The sequence below is a fragment of the Elephantulus edwardii genome, unplaced genomic scaffold, assembly GCF_000299155.1.
Source record: "Elephantulus edwardii isolate Elephantulus edwardi_28Jun2011 unplaced genomic scaffold, EleEdw1.0 scaffold00001, whole genome shotgun sequence".
Classification (NCBI taxonomy): Eukaryota; Metazoa; Chordata; class Mammalia; order Macroscelidea; family Macroscelididae; genus Elephantulus; species Elephantulus edwardii.
In genome coordinates this window covers 44,918,190-44,939,385 of record NW_006399751.1, presented here as the reverse complement: position 1 = coordinate 44,939,385, position 21,196 = coordinate 44,918,190, and the positions used below count along the sequence as shown (strand labels likewise).

The 21,196-nt window shown below is 41.0% G+C and overlaps 1 protein-coding gene across 1 annotated transcript; it reads left to right on the top strand.

The window, feature by feature from the left end:
- The first annotated feature begins 370 nt into the window (after window positions 1-370).
- On the top strand, window positions 371-14,373 carry CDCA7 (cell division cycle associated 7). The gene is made up of 10 exons (XM_006878967.1): window positions 371-391; window positions 5,192-5,314; window positions 5,747-5,989; window positions 8,526-8,762; window positions 9,092-9,169; window positions 9,779-9,982; window positions 10,349-10,486; window positions 11,034-11,183; window positions 13,891-14,027; window positions 14,343-14,373. The coding sequence occupies exons 1-10, from the start codon at window positions 371-373 to the stop codon at window positions 14,371-14,373; spliced, it is 1,362 nt and encodes a 453-aa protein (XP_006879029.1).
- Window positions 14,374-21,196: the final 6,823 nt, after the last annotated feature.

Genomic DNA, 21,196 nt, shown 5'->3' with positions numbered 1-21,196 from the left:
AACCACTTTCGCGCCATTCGCTCAGGACCGAGCAGCAACATAAGGAGGGATTCCTCAGTATCAAACACGTGGCCCTTTAAAAACCAGATTTTAAATATTTCAAGGTTACCAAATATATTCAAAAGATCTGATGCACAGCAGGGTTGCTTTTGGAGTATATTTGCTTTAGGCCTGCCGGCCCGTTACCCTACCTTGCAGGACCTGAGACTTAACGCGGGAAAGCCGGGCCCAGGCCCCGCCCCTCCCGGCCCGGGTCCGCGCGCCCCGCCCCCAGCCCCTGCGCTCCAGCCCCTGCAGCTTCGTGGGACTTCGGCGCGCGCGGCTGCTCTTGTCTCCGGGTTCTCTGCCGACCTGCCCGCCCGCTGTCAGCATGGACACTCGCCGGGTAGCGGTGAGGGCTGGGCGTGCGAACCAAAAGGGTGGGCGCGGTGGGTCCTGGACGCAGGCGGGCGAGTCGATCCTTCCAGCTCTGCCGACCCGAGCTCTGCCGATCAACTTGTGGTCATCCGGGCCATGTCCACCCAGACACCCCAGGTTTTATGCACGTGGAATTCCTCAAAGATCCTCCCAATGGTCGTGCGTCTAGGGCGTGCGGCCAGTTTGGGGATCTTGAGCGGTTTGCAGGATTGGAAGCAGCACTAGGGAGCAGGGAACCACGTGCGCTTCTGGGACACGTGCACCAGGAGGAGCAGTGGCTGGGGTGTGGGGGGACCGGGAAGGGGTGTCCATTGTGTCCGCCGGCCGGGGCCCAGCGGGTAGGGCGCGGGGTGGGGAGCACTGCTTCCTGAGAATTTGCACCGAGGCTTCGAGCCCATCCCTTTCCTGCGCACAATTCTTGGGCCGTGGCGGGGCTTTCCGCGTTTCCCCCACCTCGCCCCTCTCTAGTGGTCCTGGCGGCGCTCTTTGCCAACTTCTACTGCGGCCTAGTTTGCAATTTAAAAACTTGCAAACTGCTCTCTTGAGAACTTGGGTGGTGTACGTGGGAGGAGGCGTTTCTAGTCCTATGCAGTGATTAAATGTAATTGAATAGCCTGGTGGTTTCAACCATTTGCTGCCCATTTATTTGCTTCTCTCCCCCGTCCCTTCCCACCCCCACCCCCACCCCCATCGCCTTGTTATTCATAGTGGCAAGATGATACTCTGAATGGAAAGCTAGTTTCTGCTGTAACGGAAACCGGAAAGTAGGTTCGGCCCCTTGGGAGATGAGAAGAGTGGGGGATGGGTGGAAAGGAAAAAGCAGACTTAAAAGATATATGTAAGCATGTTTAAACTAAATATCGGGCTAGGGTTGGAGTGACTAGGGTGGTTTTTAGTTCTGGGGCTAGGTTAAAGAGCCACCTCGGTGACAGTAAAGATTCATGAATGAGTGTTACTTTCCTGGGCTCACATTTATGCCACTGGATGACTTGTACCTGTGGGAGCCTTAATTTCTTCATTCGTTATGTGGGAATGAATAGTGGTTGTACCGTCCTTAAAACTAACGGATCATAGTGTAAAAGCATCCTTTAACACCGTGCCTGTAACAAATCCAGCCACTAAATGGTGTTACTTTCCGGGCAAAAACATTCCCTTCCTTCCCTTCTCTGTCTCTGTGGCCTTTACTGCCAAGATTCGTTTGCCTGGTAACTGTTGTCTTGAGCTGACTTGTTAGATATGTGAATCCATGAGGAATTACTGACTTGTTAGAACCCAGCATATATTTCTTAATAGCTTCCAATAGAATTGTTTTCCTTGACTGCTTGTAAAAGGCTGTGATTCTTGCAGTCCGTTAAGGATTGTTGTGTAGTATAGGAGATTCAGACTTGAATTCTTGCAGCCCTTGTGATCTTGAGCAATCTCATCTTCCTAGGGGCGTGAATTTTTCCATCTGGAAAATGGGTGTTTCTAACATTCATATTATTCCCATGCAGCCTTTAGGCTTGGGAGCCCTAGTTAGGATAGCATTTTCTGCCTAGAAGAACAAAAAGAGATTTCCTATTATGATTTAATGAAGATTTCTCAGGGACATAGGGAAGTTGGGACACCATCATCATGAAAAGAATTTTATTTTCAAGAGATTGCAGTGCAGAATGTTAGGTATATGTGAAAATGAAACTCATACCCACTAGTTTACAACTCAGAGCAACACTTTTCTCTGGTTTCTAGAGCTGCAGATCTTATAATGGGAGCAGACTGCTTCTTGTTTCTCCATAGGAGTGACATAGCTGACCTCTAATTGGTTTTCTGAAGCTGTAAATCCCACAAGAGGAGATTGTCCATCTTTATCCCTCAGAGCCACTGGTGGCTTCAACCCACCAGAGAGATGTGGCCTTTGAAGAGATGTGGCACACCTCCCTACAGACTGCATTTCAGAGCTCCCTTAGGCATATATAAACACTTCAAATCCTATTCATTGCCATCAAGTTGGGACTGAATCCGCTGACCCTCTAGCTGGTTTTCAGAGGCTGTGAATCTTGTGGGAGGACATTGCTTTCTCCCTCAGAGCAGCTGTTGGATTGAAATGCTTGCCCTTGGTTTGGCAGCCCAACTCTGTCCACGAGGCCATCACAGATCTCTAGGTGTATATGTTGTTGTTGTTATGTGCCATCGAGTCGTTTGCGACTCAGAGCCCTAAACGCTGTTCTGTCCCGTGCCAACCTCGCCGTCTCAAACACATTCATTCCCACTACTCCACTCACAGAATTGATCCATCTCATCGAGGGTCTTCCTCTCCTGCGCCGTCCCTCCACTCTCCCAAACATGATATCCCTCTCCAAGGACCAGTCCCTCCTTGCAACATGCCCCAAGTATGTCGGACGAAGCTTCAGAATCCTTGACTCCAGGGAACATTCTGGCTTCACCCTCTCCAGGACAAATTTGTTTGTTCTCCTAGCAGTCCGTGGTATATTCAACACTCTTCTCCAGCACCACAACTCAAAGGCATCAATTTTCTTTCTGTCATCCCTATTCACTGTCCAACTCTCCGATGCATAGCATGTAATTGCAAAGACTATAGCCTGGATCAGGCGTACCTTAGGCTCCAGCCTGATGTCGTTGCACTTCAGTACTCTTGCTGTTATCAAGAGTGTTGACTGTGGAACCAAGTAAACTAAAGCTGTTAACTATCTCAGTCTCTTCACCATCCATACTGATGCTGCCAATTGACCCAGTGGTGAAAATCTTTGTTTTCTTGATATTGAGCTTCAATCTATATTGAAGGCTGCAGTAGTTGACCTTCCGCAGCAAGGGCCTCAGGTCCTCCTCAGGTTCAGTGAGCAGTGTTGTGTCATCTGCATAACACAGGTGTATATTAAAGGTTAAAAATGTTCTGAAATGCTCTCTTCGCTTGAATTCTCACATCTTAGGATTATTTGTAGCCTAGCAGTGAAGAAAGTGCTGTCAACCTGAAGGTATATGGTTCCAATTCACCAGCTGTTCCTCAAGAGAAAGATGAGCAGTCTCCTTCTGTGCAGTGTCCAGCCTCTGAAAACCCACTGGAGGGTCCATGAGTAGGTTCCAACTGGATGGTACTTAACAACAATCCAGCATCTAGGACTTTGAGTGGCATAAATGGTTCTCAACTAAGATTCCAGTAGTTCCTGCTTAACCCTCTCACCGCAGGCATCTTAGTAAAGAGGCCTGGTTTTGGGGGGCGGGGGGGGGGAGAAACCATTGAAGACCCAAAAGAGTTCTTCTGTGACCCAACTGGAGTGATTCCACCTGTCAGAGTTTCTCCTCACATCGCAGCTCTCATCAGACAGTTCACATTCATGACCATAGTTAAACAAATCTATTAACTATTTTGCATTAATGACATATGTCTGGCAAAAAAATGAATTCTCAAGTATGAATTTAGAGCAGTGGTTGTGGTTATTTGTCACCCTGGCTAGTCCACAATGCTTAGTGGTTTGATAGTCATATAATGCTATAATTTAATAGTCATGCAGTGTGATCTGATCTCAAGCTCCATTTTTTGCATAACATCTGTTTTCACATAACGAACTTGTCTTTGGAACCTAACCATTAGGGTTTAGAGAATTTATAGTAGAGTTTACTTTTTCCATGTAGGTAGGCAATCATTTCTATATCCTGTGGCCACATTTAAGAAAATAAAAGTATGAAAAGAACGCAACAAGTAAGAAGTCTATTGGAAATAGCAGAAATTGCTGTCCTTTTTACTTGAGGTAGATGCCAATTGCATTTCCAGATGAACAGTGCAGATTATGTAGTGTTTATAAATGAATGGAGCATTTCCTACCTACAAGTCATTTGCACTTAGGGAAGGGCTTCTAAAAGCTTAAATCTTGTACAGCAAGGGGGCTGCAGAGAGCGCTGAATGTCAGGCCAAGGTAATAGAGCACTGAAGTGGAGTCAGACATTCCACCTGGGTTTAGAGTGCTGTTTGACCTTTAACTTGGCTCCTTACACCATTTGTTCACTGGGTTGATGTATGTGATTTGTAAGGACTTGTGCCGAAATCACCAGGCCCCTCTCTTGATTGGAACTGTGCCTGCTTGGATGCCAGCCATAGTGAAGTAGAGGTCCTGCCCATTTTTGTAGTTTGGGAAATTAGCATCACAGTACATAGCTCAAAGCTTACATAAAAAGACCTCATTAGCTTGATTTTGGCTGAAGGAGAAAAATCACTCTTCCATTTAGTACTTTTCAAATTTCCCTTTAGTACAGTTTTTAATTCCCACCCCTTCCCCCACAAGGAAAGAGAGTGGGTTTTAGGGGCTTAGGAAAATGCTGTGAGCTTGGAGGCTCTGAAGGTGGTTAGAGGACATAGCTCTTTATGCTTGATTAAATTAATCAATGTCATTAAAATTTTTCTTCAAAAGAAAATTTTCCTCTTTAGGATTTAACCTGGTGCTCCTTCTTTATTTTTTAATGCAGTTTTTATTAAAACAAAAACGCACAGTGATTTATCACTTTTGTTTTACTTATATCATGGTGAACTTTCTTAAGGAAATATTTAGTTCGTAACCCATTTTTTAATGTAGTTTGAGTGAAAGGTTTATAGAACAAATTAGTTTCCTGTCCAACAATTTATACATGCTTACTGGTTGTAAATCCTCCATTTTTTATGTAGAGTATTAAAAACCGGACAGACTCTCTGTGCTGCTTGGAACTCCTAAACTCCAAAGTGATGTCTTTCCTTAGATGCTGCAGTAAACATCTCACTTAATAGAATTACCATTTCCATTTGCAGCAAAAGAATCTCAGAGTGCAGAACTTCAAGAAATTCAGATATGTGAAGTTAATTTCCATGGAAACCGCGTCATCCTCTGATGACAGTTGTGACAGCTTTGCTTCTGATAATTTTGCAAACACGGTAAGTGCTGCCTGAGAATAAACAGAATTGAGTCTGCAGTGTTCAAAAATGCCCCAAATGCTTTGTGCTTGATTAAAACTGCTTGCTTTCTGCCTACATTTCTATACAGCCGTTATGAAAATACGGTATGCACTGTAATTTCATTTCACTTTTTTGCTGTGGTTCTAGGTAGTAATTGTTGGAGGTAGAATAGCTACTTACTCTATCCTTTTGAAATGTCGCCTAACCTAACATGCCTGATGATTTGCCATAACAACTCAGAAATCATTTGTAAACCCCTGAACCATTTTTCTTTGTAACAAAAGCTATTCTCTTGTAGTGCACTTGTAAATGTGATTTGCTCTCTGCACGGTTTATGGAAAATTGGTTCTTGAAAATGAAAAAAAAAGAAAAGAAAAAATGCACAACCACATTTATTTATTTATTTTCCAGAAACCTAAATTCAGATCAGATATCAGTGAAGAACTGGCAAATGTTTTTTATGAGGACTCTGATAATGAATCTTTCTGCGGCTTCTCAGAAAGTGAGGTGCAAGATGTGTTAGACCATTGTGGATTTTTACAGAAACCCAAACCAAGGCCAGATGTCAGTAAAGAACTGGCCAGTATTTTTCATGCCGACTCTGACGATGAATCATTTTGTGGTTTTTCAGAGAGTGAGATACAAGATGGAATGGTGAGTTTGAGAATTTCACCAGTATTGAGAACTAAGATGTATTAGGGCATGATGTTATTTGCTGACTTTTTTCCTTTTGTTTTTCCATTTTAGTCATGCCATAGGATTTTGTTGACTTCCCCCCTGCCAATATTGAGTATTTTCTTTATGTCCTTAAGTTAATTTTGTTAATATTATCCTACTTATAAATGTTACACAGTATGTAGGCTGTAGAAATCTTAGAGATTGGTACGGTAGACTTCACCAATTTCCAGATTTCCATTACCGCAGAAATCCAGCCTCCCTAGAAGAAAAGATTAGCTGTGCTCCTGCTAAACTTCCGGGTGCTCAGCCCAACTTGGCACAGAGCTAGCGAGGCTTTGTTGGTTTCCTTAGTGGGTCTGTCTCTGTACCTGACAACCTGTAGCAACTCAAGGGCAGAAGCCAGACTCTGTGTAGGGACAGGGTCCTTCCTGCATTCACTTCTGCTTCTTGGTTGGTCTTTGCTGTGCTATTGCTTCAGAACCTTTAAAAAGCTCTCTGTGGTCCTGCATAGGCCATTGCTGCTACTGCTGCTACTGCTGCTACTGCTCCCACTGCTCCCCTCCCCAGCCCTGCCCTCCCTGAGTATGCTGTTCAGCTAACGTTATCTTCTTAAGCAAGACTTTCTCAATAAAAGAAGCAATGCTTAAATTTACAGTTAAGTGTAAGTAATTTAGCATTCTGCTGAGTAAAGGTCCACTCACTGCCTACCTGAGTAGCACTGATGTAAGTTCTAGTGCCTGGCCAGGGGCTGTTTGACAGCTCTCTTGCTGTCTGTGGTAATACAATACTTGCCCTCTAGGGAGTGTTACAGCTCTTACTCAGTGCTTATTGGAGCTATTGCAGGAGCTAGTCTGTAAATCAGGATGTGACCCAAGCATAGTAGCATTTCAGGGCAATGTTGCACTTCTTTTCTTTTGTAGATACTGTTGTGATTAATAAAATATCAATTGATTAAAGGTGTTAATGCATAAGAATCTTTTTGTCATCATACAGTGTCTCATTTTGGGAACACTTTAAAAGAACATGGAAAGACTAAAAGTTCTTGAACCATTTAAGATCTTTTTTGATGGTAATGTGACTCCTTCATTTCTGGGACTTGATAGGTGCTATTTTTCCCCCTTTCTTTTTTTCCTCCCTCAACCATCACCACTACAGGGAGTTTTGGAAAAGGAAACCCCATGCTCATTTATGATTATGCCTTCAGCAGCACCTGGCAGTCACCAGCTCACTTTGTCTTTGATTTGCCTATTCTGGATATTTCCTATAAAAGGAATCATGCTATGTATATTTGGTGTCTGGCGTTCTTCACCTACAATGTTCTCAGAGTGCATTCATGTAGTACTATGTATCAGCACCTCTTTTTTTTAATATCCCATTGTGTAGATAACAGACATTTTTAAAATCCATTCTACCATGAGCATTTTGGGGCTCTTTCTACTTTTGAGCTATTATGAATACTACTGTGAACATTCATGTACAATTTTTTTCTGTGGACATATTTTTTTCTTTCTCTTGGATATAGACCCAGGAGTGGAAAAAACCCCGCAACCTCTTGCTGTATAAGGAACAGCCAGAACTATTTTTCAAATTGGCTATGCCATTCTACATTTCTATTAGGATTTCAAGATTTCCACAGTCTCACCAACACTTGGGTGGTATTTTGTTGGTTGTTGTTGGGTTTTTTTTTTTAATTCTAGCCATCCTTGTGGATGAGAAGTGCTGGTGGCTGGTGGTTACATTAACCGTAAGGTTTGCTGGAACTCACCAGCTGCTCCACAGAAAAAAGATGAGGCAGTCTGTTTCTGTAAAGATAGAACCCTTGAAAAGAACCTGTGGGGTAATTCTGCTCTATCCCGTAGGGTTGCTGTGAGTCAGAATTGACTTAATGGCAACGGCTTTGGTTGGATAAATGAGTCTGAAGTGGTGGTATCACATTGTGGTTTTGTTCTTTCTTTGGTGGCTAATTTTGATACAAAATTAATGATGGAGACCTAACTTGCTTTTGTAATCTGAATTTCCCCCCCCCCTAAGTTTACAGAAAGTGGATATGAGAATTGAGTAATTTTAAAATAGTTTAAACCATAATCATGGGAGAGCACCTATTTTTGTTCCCACAGAAATTCTTCAAAAATACTCAGTGATCCCGTTTTCATAATTTTAAAGGGGAGCAGACAGTTCTCCTTTTAAAATTTTTATTGTGAATTATGTAGATGTTTACAGGTCAGTTTTCCCATTGAGTTGTTTTTTTTTTTTGTTTTGTTTTTGTTTTTTTGTTTTTTTAGGAAAGGATTCAGAATCACAGGTCTAGGGTGTGGAGATAGCTAGTAATAATACTTGAATTATAGCATACTCAGATGGTTGTTGTATGTAATTCCTGATATTGTTACCCAGAGCCATAAGTGTGCAGTTGAAATTTATTTGATGTGTCTTTTGTTCAGAAGAGATTTTGTAGTCATCCTGACTGCCAGTCAACAAGTCATTAACTGCTGAGTTGTTCTGATTGACTGACTAGAGGCTGCAGGCAGAAAAGGGAGGCTGCAGGACCCGAAGTCAATGCAGACGCTCAGGAACCCTGCGAGTAGCAATGACATTCCCAACACGAAACACCAGGACAGCAGCCAAGAAAAAGGCCGAAGTGCCGCTGTCCTCGGAGAATTCTCCCACTGATGCCAGCTCTGATTCAGAAGATGAAAAAGGCATGGATTTTCTGGAGAAAAGGGCTTTAAATATAAAGCAAAACAAAGCAATGGTAAGTGTCGGACTTTATGTTAGAACAACTCATCCTTGCTTTTCTCTGAGAGATTTATTACTTAAATCTCGGTCCTAAGGATTATATTCACTGGATCATTGGAGCTGTACTACAAAGTCTTTATTATGTGTGCTATTAAGTATGTCTCTTTCCTTTAACTTTTAAAATTTGGGGTATGTTAAAGTTATGTTAGGTGCATAGGTGGCATCAGTAACTGTTGACTATGTCAACTTACTAAGTATAAAGCCCTGAAATGTGCTACTGTTATTTCCAGTAGTAGGTTTTCTTCAGCTGATAATCTATTTTCTTTATACCTGTGCCCTTTTTAGCTTGCAAAACTAATGGCAGAATTAGAAAGCTTCCCTGGTTCATTCCCTGGAAGACGTTCCCTGCAGGTCCCAGGTTCAGTAAGTACAAAGATTTCTCTGTATAGAGGTGTAAAACAGTATTTGAGCAAACCCAAGGTGTTATTTTAAAATCTTGTTTCCTTGTTTTCTGTAGTCTGATCAACTGATATATTAAAAAAAAGAGATAATCTAATGGATCTTGAGAAGTTCTTCCTTCCTGTAATCTTTGGTGTTTTTGACCTCTGTGCTATAATTTCATGGTACCCCTTCTGATTGGCTATATTTCTTCTTCCCAATTAGACTAAGCTTTGAAAGGACAGAGAAGGAAGATAATATGATAATATTATTCGTGTTTCATGTATTATAGGGATCTTTGATGGGTAACAACCCAAAGGCAGGCAGTTTGAATCTATCAGTTGTTCTGCCAGAGGATTATGGGTAGTCTTCTCCTGTGTAGTTTGCAGCCTCTGGAAACCCACCCAAGGGTCAGCTATGCTCAGTAGCAATGAGTTTTAAGCTTTCATGCATAGTGGAAAGGGCAAAGAAAACTGGGAGCCAGAACTTTGTTTTACTTAAAGCATCCTTAAAAGGAGGAGGTGTGGATTTTCAAAAATTTCACTTGTCTCTACTCTCAAATAAATGGATTCTGTGATAATATGTTTTGTTCAGCAGTCAAAGACACCCCGACGGCGCACATTTCCAGGTGTTGCCTCCAGGAGAAACCCTGAACGGAGGGCTCGCCCTCTTACCAGGTCGAGGTCACGGATTCTGGGGTTCCCTAGTGCTGTGCCCCAAGAGGAGGATGAGGAGGAGGAGGAAGAGGACAAGTATTTGTTGGTGAGAAAGAGGAAGGTCATGGACGACTACATGAATGTGAGTTCTCCACATTTGTGCTTTGTTTGCTAACATGAGAAACAACACACGGACATAATCACAATTTCAACATCAGGCAATACCTGTTAAACTTTTTTATATATATATAAGCCATTTATAATTGTCACATCAGCTTCTTGGTTGATTTTGTTAGCAGGTCAGAGAACCCAAATTTTCTCCCCTCTTCTTAATGATAAGCATTGTTTCCATAATATTCTCTAATGATCCTTATAATAAGAATAGGATTTAGCCCCCTTCCTTAAGTGCTGAAAGATTTCCAGGTTGAATTTTCTGTGAAGAAATACAAAATTTGTTAGATAAGGCTCAAAGTTGAGGAAAGCTAGTGAGGACCTACTTCTTGTGCAGGATGATGACATGCCCAGAAATCGGCGCCCAGGGCCCATGACCCTCCCTCATGTAATCCGCCCTGTGGAAGAAGTTACAGAGGAAGAACTGGAAAACATCTGCAGCAATTCTCGTGAGAAGATATATAACCGTTCTCTGGTAAGATCTTCTAAATTATGTCTGCAAACAATTATGTCTTTAAGAGAGGGAGGTTAATTTTTAACAATGAATGAATGAAAATCCAAGTTCTCTATAAACTTTCATTAAAATTCAGTTAAAAAAAAAAAAGAGAGAGGGTAGCATTCCTTACAGATGTTCTAAAGATCTTACATCTGAGATGTGTATCTATGCATTATTTTTTCCATACAAAGAAAGTTTTATAGTATCCCTGGGACTTAGTCCTCTTCAGTTGAATTATTTGCTTGGTAAGTCTGCAGTGATAAAAATTTTCCCATGATGCTGGGGATATGGTGATATAATGAGGATAAGGATTGAATTTGAGTTGTTTATTTTTTGTATTGGCAAAATCCTTAACTGAAAACAAGATTTTAATCATACCAACTTTGAGTATTAATTGAATAGTGTTACTATGCTTATGACTTTTTTTAAAAACTGGGTATATATACTGTATATGAAATAAGTTTCAAAGAAAAAATCATAAGAGCCTGATAGAACATTTTCTAAGTTTTCATTTGTTTATTTCTAGGGGTCTACCTGTCATCAGTGTCGCCAGAAAACCATTGATACCAAAACAAATTGTAGAAACCCAGAGTGTTGGGGTGTTCGAGGCCAATTCTGTGGTCCCTGCCTCCGAAACCGTTATGGTGAAGAAGTCAAGGATGCCCTGCTCGATCCTGTAGGTGCCTGGGAGGGGGTGGTTCTGTGGGTCAGAATAAAAGAATGCACTGGTGGTAGTACCTCACACACCTGGGATTCACTTTCTTTTTAAATCCACTGGCACTATTCTAATTTGTTGTAGTGGTTGTTGTGTATTATCAAATTGGAACTAAACCGTAGTTGACCCTCATGGGGGTGGGGGGAGTTCAGAGGTAGTTAATCCCAGGGGTAAAGATTGCCCATGCTTTTCCCGTGGAGCAGTTGGTAGACTTGAACTGCATGCCTTTGGGACTGTAGTGCAGCTTCTTGCCACTAGGCCACCAAAGCTCACTTATTCTGTTGTAGGAATGTGGTATTTCACTTAGGATAGTTACAGTTTTGTTTAAGTGGCTTTGGTCTTTAGGTTGCTGTAAAGTTTCTGTCTTTATATTGACTGCTGAAATAAGTAGTATCTCTAGTTTGAGAGCGTTGAACTATGCAAGTAGATGGCTGCTCTAAATTTAATTATGCTTTTACTGAAATACAGACTTGCTATATTTTTACCTTAAGAAAGTATTTCAAGCTCAACTGTTCTGGTTGGATAAAGTCCGCAGCAGCCACTTTCTTTGATTCTTAAGCACCTTTTGTCATAGATCATTTTACAATGCAACCTATGGCCCTTGAAGGCCTTAGGGGGCAATTTTCTAACCTCAGGCAAGATTTTATAACCTCAGAAGTTTGATTCTATTCCTAATCCACCCTAAATAGCTTATTTGTTTCTTTTCATATAAATGCTTATTTCCTGAACTGCTGCTTCCTTAGCCCCCTAAAAGTTTGAGAGGGATAGAATTTATAGTCTTTTGGTGATTTCTATGCCTTAAAGATTTTTGTTGTTTTGTTTTATTTAGGTTGTTTTATTTTGTTTTTCCTCCAAGGAGATTCTCAAAAGGCTGATCTAATCTTAATTTAGACAAAGTAGAATTAGGCATAGATTGAATATTAGTTATACTAACTACTTTGTATTACTTCACACCTAAAAAAAAGTCCCAAAATACCTTAAACTCATTGCTCTTTAATAGCTGAGCCTCAGAGGCTATAAATTGCATGAGAGGAGATTGCCCATCTTTCTCCCATTGAGCAGCTAGTAGATTCCAACCATGTGCCTTTGGAATCGCAATACAGTTTCTTACCTCTAGGCTACCGTTTTATTGTCTGTCAATGTGTATTATTTTTAAGCTCTTCAGTGCTTTAGAGAATGGTAAATAGAATGTGAAGGGTTGTGGTTTTAATTCAAGGAAGGCAGAATTACTCATAGTATTCATGTTGGATTAACTTAGCCACCTTGCCCTGATTGCTTAAGACTGAGATATAGAGGAGGTCAATTCACCATTTATTCCTAGTACTTGCTATTGTAGAATTCTGTATTTCCTAAGAAAACATTAGGAAATAATAGGATTTTATATCCATCAAAGTCCTAATACAACATTACTACTCACCTTAGAATTTAAAAGGAAATTGATAAGTAAGTGAGGGAAAGGTAATGTTGATTTTATTGTGCTTTTTCTATCAAGCTCTACATGTGCAGTTCAGTGACATTGAATACATACTTCACATTGTGTTGTCATCTTTATTACCTCTTCTAAAATTATTCACCAGTTAGACTAGCTGCCCTGTAAACCTCACATGTGTACTTTAGTTACGATTGTCAGCTTGATTTCATATATGTTGTTGTTGTTATGTACCATCGAGTCGTTTGCGACTCATAGCAACCCTATGCACAACAGCCCTAAACCCTGCTCTATCCTGTGCCAATCGCACTGCCTCTGACACACCCATCCCGATTACCCCAGTCACCCAATCAATCCATCTCATAGAGGGTCTTCCCCTCCTGTGCCGTCCCTCCACCCTCCCAAGCATGACGTCCCTCTCCAAGGACCCGTCCCTCCTGGCAACATGCCCAAAGTATGTCAGACGAAGCCCCAGAATCCTTGCCTCCAAGGAGTTGCTTGGTTTAACCCTCTACCAGGATGAATCTGTTTGTTTTCTTAGCAGTCCATGGTATATTCAATACTTTTCTCCATCACCACAGCTCAAAGGCATCACTTCTGTCCTCCCTAGTCATTGTCCAACTCTCTGATGCATAACAAGCGATTGCAAAGACCATGGCCTGTATCAGGCGCACCTTAGTCTCCAGAGAGACACCATTGCACATCATTCTGTGATGGCACCATGACCATTACGGTCTCATGGAATCAATCAGCCATACCTTTCACTTTGATATTAGGAGTATAGACTCCTAATTCACTTTCTTTCTCTGCTATTTTAGAGCTCTGGTGGTAAAGGCATGAGGTTCAAATCCACCAGCTGCTTTGTGGGAGAAGGATAGCCAGTCTCTTCCTGTTTGATTTACAGCCTCTGAAAACCAACTGGAGGGTCACTTATGAGTCGATTCTGACTCGACAATGCACAGCAACAATAGCCTCTACTGTTTCAGGCTAATAAAGACCAGATGTATGTTGTATGACAGCTCCCACGCTTTTAATACCAAAGGCCTTACACAAGAGACTAGAAGATAGAACTAAAAGAAGAACAGTATTAGGTCAATTGACTTTACTGTCCACAAAGCCATGACTAATAACAACCAAAACCTTTGAACTAAGAAAATTGATTCTAAGGGGTATTTGGTTGTACCCAAGTCCTCTCAAATATAAACCACTTACTTGTGCCTTTCAACAATTCCCCTTCAGAACTGGCACTGCCCACCTTGCCGTGGAATCTGTAACTGCAGCTTCTGTAGGCAGCGCGATGGCCGGTGTGCAACTGGGGTCCTGGTGTATTTGGCCAAATATCATGGCTTTGGGAATGTGCATGCTTACTTGAAAAGGTAATGGTGGCTTTTTATTTCTCTTCTACCTCAATTTTACGCTCACTTATGTGTCTAATAAAAAGATAGAAGCCTGACTTTAAGATGGAGGCTGGGAGGGAGCACACTGGGAGCTTTTTGATATGTTGGAAAGGTTTTGTACTTTGTTCTGGGTGGTTAGCCAGGTCTACTTGTATGTATAAATCAGAGGTTTGTGCACTTGACCATAAGTGAGTTTTGACTCAATTAAAAAAAATATTTTTAAAGTAAATTAGGCTTTCAAAGGATAATTCTTAAATTGAAAATTGCCCTAATACCCCCTTTTCTCTTTCACAGTCTGAAACAGGAATTTGAAATGCAAGAGTAATATCCTGGGGAGTCACTACTGGACTTATACTCTCTAACCGTCTCATAAAATGTTCAATTTTGTCAGTTGATTAAAACTTTGATTAAGAAGTTTGTGGGTCATTCTGTTTAACAGAAAACTCAAACAAGTTAATCTCATCAGAGGTGTATTTTGGAGCCACCACGGATGTGTATAGCTTGTTATACTTTGCTCTCTTGTGGTGTCTCCTCTGCCCCAACCCCTGACCTAATCAATCCCTTTGTTTTCCAGGTGTCCTCTCCCACCACTTATTTTCAGAACTTTTTAAAAATGACAGTTAAATGAAAATATGTTTGATTTAGGAGGTTTGGTGGTACAGTGGATAATTGCTCAGCTGCTAACCATATGGTTGGTAGTTCAAACTCACTCCATATGGTTGGTAGTTCAAACTCACTAACTGCTCTGCAGGAGAAAGATGTGACAGTCTGCTTTTGTGACAATTTAATTGATAATTAAATAACTGTAATACACCCAAGCACTTAGTACAAAGTCGTAGTAGGAACTAACTAAATCTATTGAATTCTACAGAACAATCTTCTGTTTACATGCAAGCAGCCTTTGTGATTTTTGTGTCCATACTTGTTTACATTTTAGTAGAGTCAAGTCACAAAGATCTTAAAGCCATGTGAAAAGTATAGCTAATTGATGCAGAGTGGAGTACATTACTTAATTTAGATGTTTCTGTGTAGCCTGCTTATTGTTGCCACAGTTGAGACTTAGTTGCTGCTGATTTCTTCCATCCTAAGACTGAAGTAGTGAATTTGGCTAACACAGCTACTATGATCTGGAGGTTTGTGGGCAATCATCGTAAGGAACACATCCTTGGAAATCAGTGGTGAAATTTCAGAAATAGGCTTGTTTGAAATTCTTGGTTTGAAACTAGTATAATTTTAGTTTGTTAAATTTATTGCAGTTCTTATAGAAGGTATTTTAACTTAGGTCTTGGACCATTTCACACGGAAAATTCAGAGTAATGCTAGTCTACAGTGCTTTGCCATTTTAGCTTTCTTGAAATTCCAAGCTGGGCATTGTATTCATGTTAAATGCTTTTATAGCAGTGAGAAGTGCCTTTTTGGAGATGGGTGACTTTTAATGGTTTGTTAACTTGGCTGCTCTGCCAGTTTGGTTTAAAGACATGTTTTTTTGAGTTTTGCATTAATCACATCATTTGATTAAAGTGGGATCTGAGTGCTTCTGTGTCAACATTACATTGATAGTGCTCCTGTTCATTGTTTGAAGCATAATTGAATCTTGAATCAATAAGTGTAAATAGTTTTTGATCTGTAATGCTTTTATACAAAGGTTTTTATTTTAATAATAAAATGTTTTGTTCTATCTTGTCTGATTTTTTTTTTTAAATGTTCTTTCAGTCTACACTGTTGTAATTATTCTTTCTTATTTAAAGAAGTTTCTTCCTTTCTGATTTTTGGCTCTGAAATAGCTTCCAAATCCTGGAGAGTCCATGTACATTGTGATCAGTGGGATTTTCATTGACTGGTTTTCAGCATTACATTGCCAGAACTTTTCCTCTAGTCTAGCTTAGTCTGAAAGCTTGAGTGAAACTTCTCCCGCCACCCCCATTGCAATACTCAATCCTCCATGGTTGAAGTAGTGGCCTTAACTGAGGCACATTGGCCAGGAATGGAACCTGGATCTCATATGCTGTTGTTACATGCCGCTGAAGCAGAACCTTCTCATAGCTGACCCTCTAGTATGTTTTTAGAAGGTGTAAATGGCATGGGAGGAAATTGCCATCTTTCTCCAGCTCAGCGACTGGTAGATTAGAATCACATGCCTTTGGGTTGGCTGCCTAACTACCACGAGGCCACCAGAGCTCCCTGACTTCCATGTGTTGCTTGGTGCCTTCAAGTTGACTGTGACTTACAGGAACTCTATGAGTAACAGATCTGAACTATGCCCTTTCTTGTGCCATTCTCATCATCTCTGCCACACTTGAGCCCCTTGTTATAGGCACTATGTAAAGCAATCTTGTTGAGGATCTTCTCTTCCTTTACCGACACTGACCCTCAACCTTTCCAAATATGATGCCCCAAGGATTGGCCCCTTCTAACAACGTGCCCCAAGTATGTGAGACTCACAGTCCTTGCCTCTAACAAGCATCTTGCTTGTACTTTTTCTAAGTTAGGTTTGTTCTACCCTCTTCTACCTTTCTGGAGTCTCATTTTTAGCTTAAATTTCTAAAGTCCAAGGGCCAGCTCTTCAACCTGACTTGCTGATTATGATCAGAAAGTCAACTTAAAGACAGCCTGATAGAAAACATGAAGCCCATGAGGTTTTATAATGCTGCCAACTTGGCCAACCCTAGAACAGTGCTTTATAGCAGCACCTGGCTTGCTTTCATTAGACATTAAAATATTAAGTGCATGTTGTGCCTGAGGCCTGTCCCAGAACCAAGAATATGAAGAAACAAAAAGGCATGTTGTTTTCAAGACTAGTTGTTTTAGACAGAGTTAGGCAATCTAACCTACAGGTCAGAGTGCCCTGCAGCTTGTATTTCATTGGACCACAAACTAGGGGTTTTTTTCCCTTCCAACATTTTTAAAAGTATGTAACATACTGGCCTGCAAAGCCTGATAAGAATTATGATTTTTTTAACAGAAAATACAAAGTGTACTGACTCTTGCTCTAGATTTACTGAAGAAGCATAGGGAGATCAAGCTTAATGAATCTATATATTTTTTTGTTTAGATAAAAAAATTAAAATTTTCTTCCCCATAAATTACAGGAATTGTAAGAATAACATTTTAATTAAATGGAGGCTTGTTTGGGATCTTTTGGTATTAACCACATTGAGTATTGTGAAGTACAACAAGGCTTGGCATTTAATTGATAGTAAAACTTCTGAGGTCTTACTCCATAAAATTGGAAATTATTCACTTGGTGACAAAAAAATGAGGGTGGAGATAGGATAATTTAATTTTGTACAATCAATGACTTACTCATTGTAAATACCTTTTTTAAAAAGCACAAGTTGTAACTACAAATGGACCTCACCTGATGGATAGCATGGGAAAGAAATGGCTCAGCATTTTTTAAACCGAAAGAACTGAAAACCAAATCCAAGCCTCAAGTTGCAGTTCTGAAGGATGCCATGAGCAAAAAAATCCTGAATGATCCAAGAAGCATCAAGAGAAGATGGAAAGAATACACTATACCAAAAAGATTGTAGGAACCAGTCATTCCAGGAAGTAGCATGTAATCATGAACTAATGCTGCATTGAAGGCATTAGCAAAAAATAATTTCCCAGAATTCACATACATCTTTAAACTTTCTCACTAAAAAGAGAAAGGGCCACATGGGGACAGCCATATCTGACTTTTACCCACTTTATAAAGGGGAACTGTTTCTGTCAACAGCATCAACAAAACCAAACCAGTTCCCATTAGGTCAAATGTGTCCTCCATGCTCTTTCTACTTGCCTCTACACCAATCTTACTGCTTTACTGGGTCTAGAATCTAATGTGATACTCACAGACCACATAGAACCATGTTGGGGGAGTCAAAAGGTGATAGATTAGTAGCAGAAGATATTCAGAAGTATGCATGCAGGCACCTCAGCCTTGAGCCTTGTGGTTTTAGACTAGGGTTACAAAGTTTCCAGTTAGGCCAATGTTGGCTCTCCCCCACCCCCATCCTCTAAAGTTGTTCAACAAACTCTTAGGCAAAAACGCTTAGCTCTGGTTCTGGGGAGGTGTGGGGGCGTGTACGGGAAGAGAGTGGGGATGGGTAGCAGTCCCATCCCATGTTGATTCTTTGATTCTCTGCTTCTGCCATGGCTGCTCCTGCTATAAGTCTAGTTGGCACAAGGATGTCTGGTCCTTAATTTTAAGCCATGTACTATTTCTTTACTCTGTTCCCATAACAGCCTCTTGGTCTAGGTGTAAGTTTCACATGATCGCAATTAAGTGCTCTAGGATTCCCATTCTCAGTGTTGGTCACTGTGTTGTGGGGTGATTGTTGTGTAGCAACAGATAACTAAAATAGATAATGTGAATCCCAGTCCTGCCCTTACCGGCTAAGTGAGATTGGCTAGGTTGGTTTAGTCTTGTGTGGCCCATAATGAGAACCGGAATGTCCTCAGATGGGCCAGAAAGGTGGGCTAGGTTATAGCTTGTTATGAGTCACACAGTTCAATGCCTTTGCATAGTCAATAAAGCATAAATAGACATTCTAGTATATTTTCAGGCAGGAACCATCTAAGAACAATGATATCCCTGGTGCCATGGCCTCTTCTAAATCCTAGTGATATTGATGATATGGTTCTGTAGTTTCCACATTATATTGATCACCTTTCTTAGGAATAGAAACAAATATGGACCTCTTCCAATCTGTTGGCCAAACAGCTGTCCTCCAGATTTCCTGGCACACACATCCAGGTGAGCAAATCTAGGGCTTCATTCATCTGTTAGTTGAAACAAGTCAATGGGTATCCCATTGATTTCCTAGGGTCGTACTTTTTGCCAGTGACTTCAATGCAGCTTCCACCTTCTCCATTACCATTGGCTCCTGCTCATATCATATTTCCTGAAGTTTTTCAGTGTCAGTTCTTTTTGGTACAGTGACACTGTATATTTCCTCTGTTTTTTGATGCTTTCTGGGTCATTTAATATACTCCCTATAGCATTCCCGATTAAAACAATCTTGGAAGCAGGAGTGGTATCCGTTTCTGAAATAGCTTGCCTCCAGAAACTCTATGAACTTGGAGAAATTATAAAAGTTATACAATTGTACAGCTTTCGTTCATAGGTTCACTATGAGTCGTCTATGACTCGACAGCACTTAACAACAACAACATAGAGCTCTGTTGGCTTAGTGGACAGAAAGTGATGCTACCAAGCCAAAGGTGGGTGATTTTAATCTGCGGCCCTCAGGCATAATTTTAATTGTTTTTTGATCATTCTTGGCATCCACTTCTGAAATAGCTTATCTCCAGAAACTCTATGAACTTGGAGAAACAATGAAAGTTATACAGGTGTTCAGGTTTTTTGTTCATAGGGTTGCTACAAGTCATCTATAACTCAACAGCATTTAACAACAGCAACATACTATCTTTCTGTATTCTGACTCAATATTGAGGCTTACATTTGGTTTTTACTTCTCTCAGCTTGGGATGCAGAACTCTTCTGCCATTTTATTCCCCAATTCTAGCTATGTGCTTATTCCATTACAATATTTTGCTTTGTCTTCTCAAGCTGCCCTGTGAAATCTTCTGTTCAGCTCTTTCACTTCAGCATGTTTTTCCTTTGTTTTGGCTTCTTGATGCTCTAGTGCAATTTTTCAGAGTATCTTCTTTTTTTTTTTACTTATTAATTTCAATAAAAATTTACAGAGACTTTGAATTTCCATTCATTGTTGCATGAAATTTTCTCCCCTCCCAACCCTCCCCCTAGTACACTACCCTCTTGGAAAAGTAAAAGAAAAATTCTTTCATTGTTTTACAATCCCTCCCCCCAGGTCCACTCCACTATGCAGCCTTCACTCTGGACTCCTGTCATGACAAAAATACCTAATCACATACCCTTTTAAACAGTTTTCTCCCTCATCTGTTTTAATGCATTATTGAACCCATCTTTCTCAGTCTCCCCCCAACCCTGATGTCAGTCATGTTTTACAACAGTGGCACCATGTAGTGATGCCTTTTAGATGTGCTGGGAAGAGTCTTGAACATTCCACAGACCACCACAAAAACAAATAGTTCTGTTTTGAAGAGGATGAAACTAAGCATCTCCTTGTTGGCTAGGATTTTGAAGCTCCTTCTCACACACTTTGGGCACATGGCCAGGTTGTTCCTGTCCTTGGAGAAGGACATTATGCTTGTAAGGGTGGAGGGACACCACAGGAGGAGATGACCCTGATGAGATGGATTGATACAGTTACTGTGGCAATGGGGAACTTGTGTCTGAGTCAGTGAGACTGGCTCAGGACAGGAAGGCTATGATTGGAGGTGACTCTACGCAACAACAACAATAACTGTCTTGTCAATTATGACTCCATGTTCTTTTGACGTTATTTTTGTTTTCACTTACGGCTATTGTTGTTACGTGCAGTCGAACCAAGTATAACTCATAGTGACCTTATGAACAACACAATCTGAACACTGTCCTATCCCCATCTATCCCCACAATCTTTGACACTCTCAAGCCTATTGCTGCAGTCACTGTGTCAGTCCACCTCTTTGTGACTCTACTACTCTTTTCCCACCCCTCCACCTTTCCAAGCTTGATGTTCCTCTCCAAGAAATAATCCTCCTAGCAACAAGCCCAAAGTATGAGACAGCTTCATTATCTGTATTTCCAAGGAGCACTCTGGCTGCACCTTCTCCAAGACCTATTTGGTTTTCTTGCAGTCTGTTCATCTTCAGCTTTCATCTCCAACATCACAGTTCAAAGGCAAGAAACCTTCTGTCATCCTTAGTCATTTTCCTCCTCTCAATGCATAGCAAGTGGGTGAAAAGACTACAGCCTGAATCAAGTATATTTTTGTCTTCAAATTGACATCATTGTTGTTATGTGCTGTCGAGTCGCTGGCGACTCATAGCGATTCTATGTACAATAGCTCTAAACTGTACTCTGTCCTGTGCCAATCTCATTGTCTCTGACACACTCATTCTGATTGCCCCAGTAACCGAATCAATCCACCTCCCAGAGGGCCTTCCCCTCCTGCACCTGCCCTCCACCCTCCCAAGCATGGTATCTTTCTCCAAGGACCGGTCTCTCCTTACAACATGTCCAAAGTATGTTAGACAGAGCCTCAGAATCCTTGCCTCCAAGGAGCAGCCTGATT

What these genes read in the sequence shown, in the direction of transcription:
- CDCA7 (XM_006878967.1), top strand. Translation starts at nt 371, where the DNA reads ATGGACACTCGCCGGGTAGCG. An exon ending in CTGATAATTTTGCAAACACG is followed by an intron (nt 5,315 to 5,746) that starts GTAAGTGCTGCC and finishes TTTATTTTCCAG; the next exon opens with AAACCTAAATTCAGATCAGA. An exon ending in AGATATATAACCGTTCTCTG is followed by an intron (nt 10,487 to 11,033) that starts GTAAGATCTTCT and finishes GTTTATTTCTAG; the next exon opens with GGGTCTACCTGTCATCAGTG.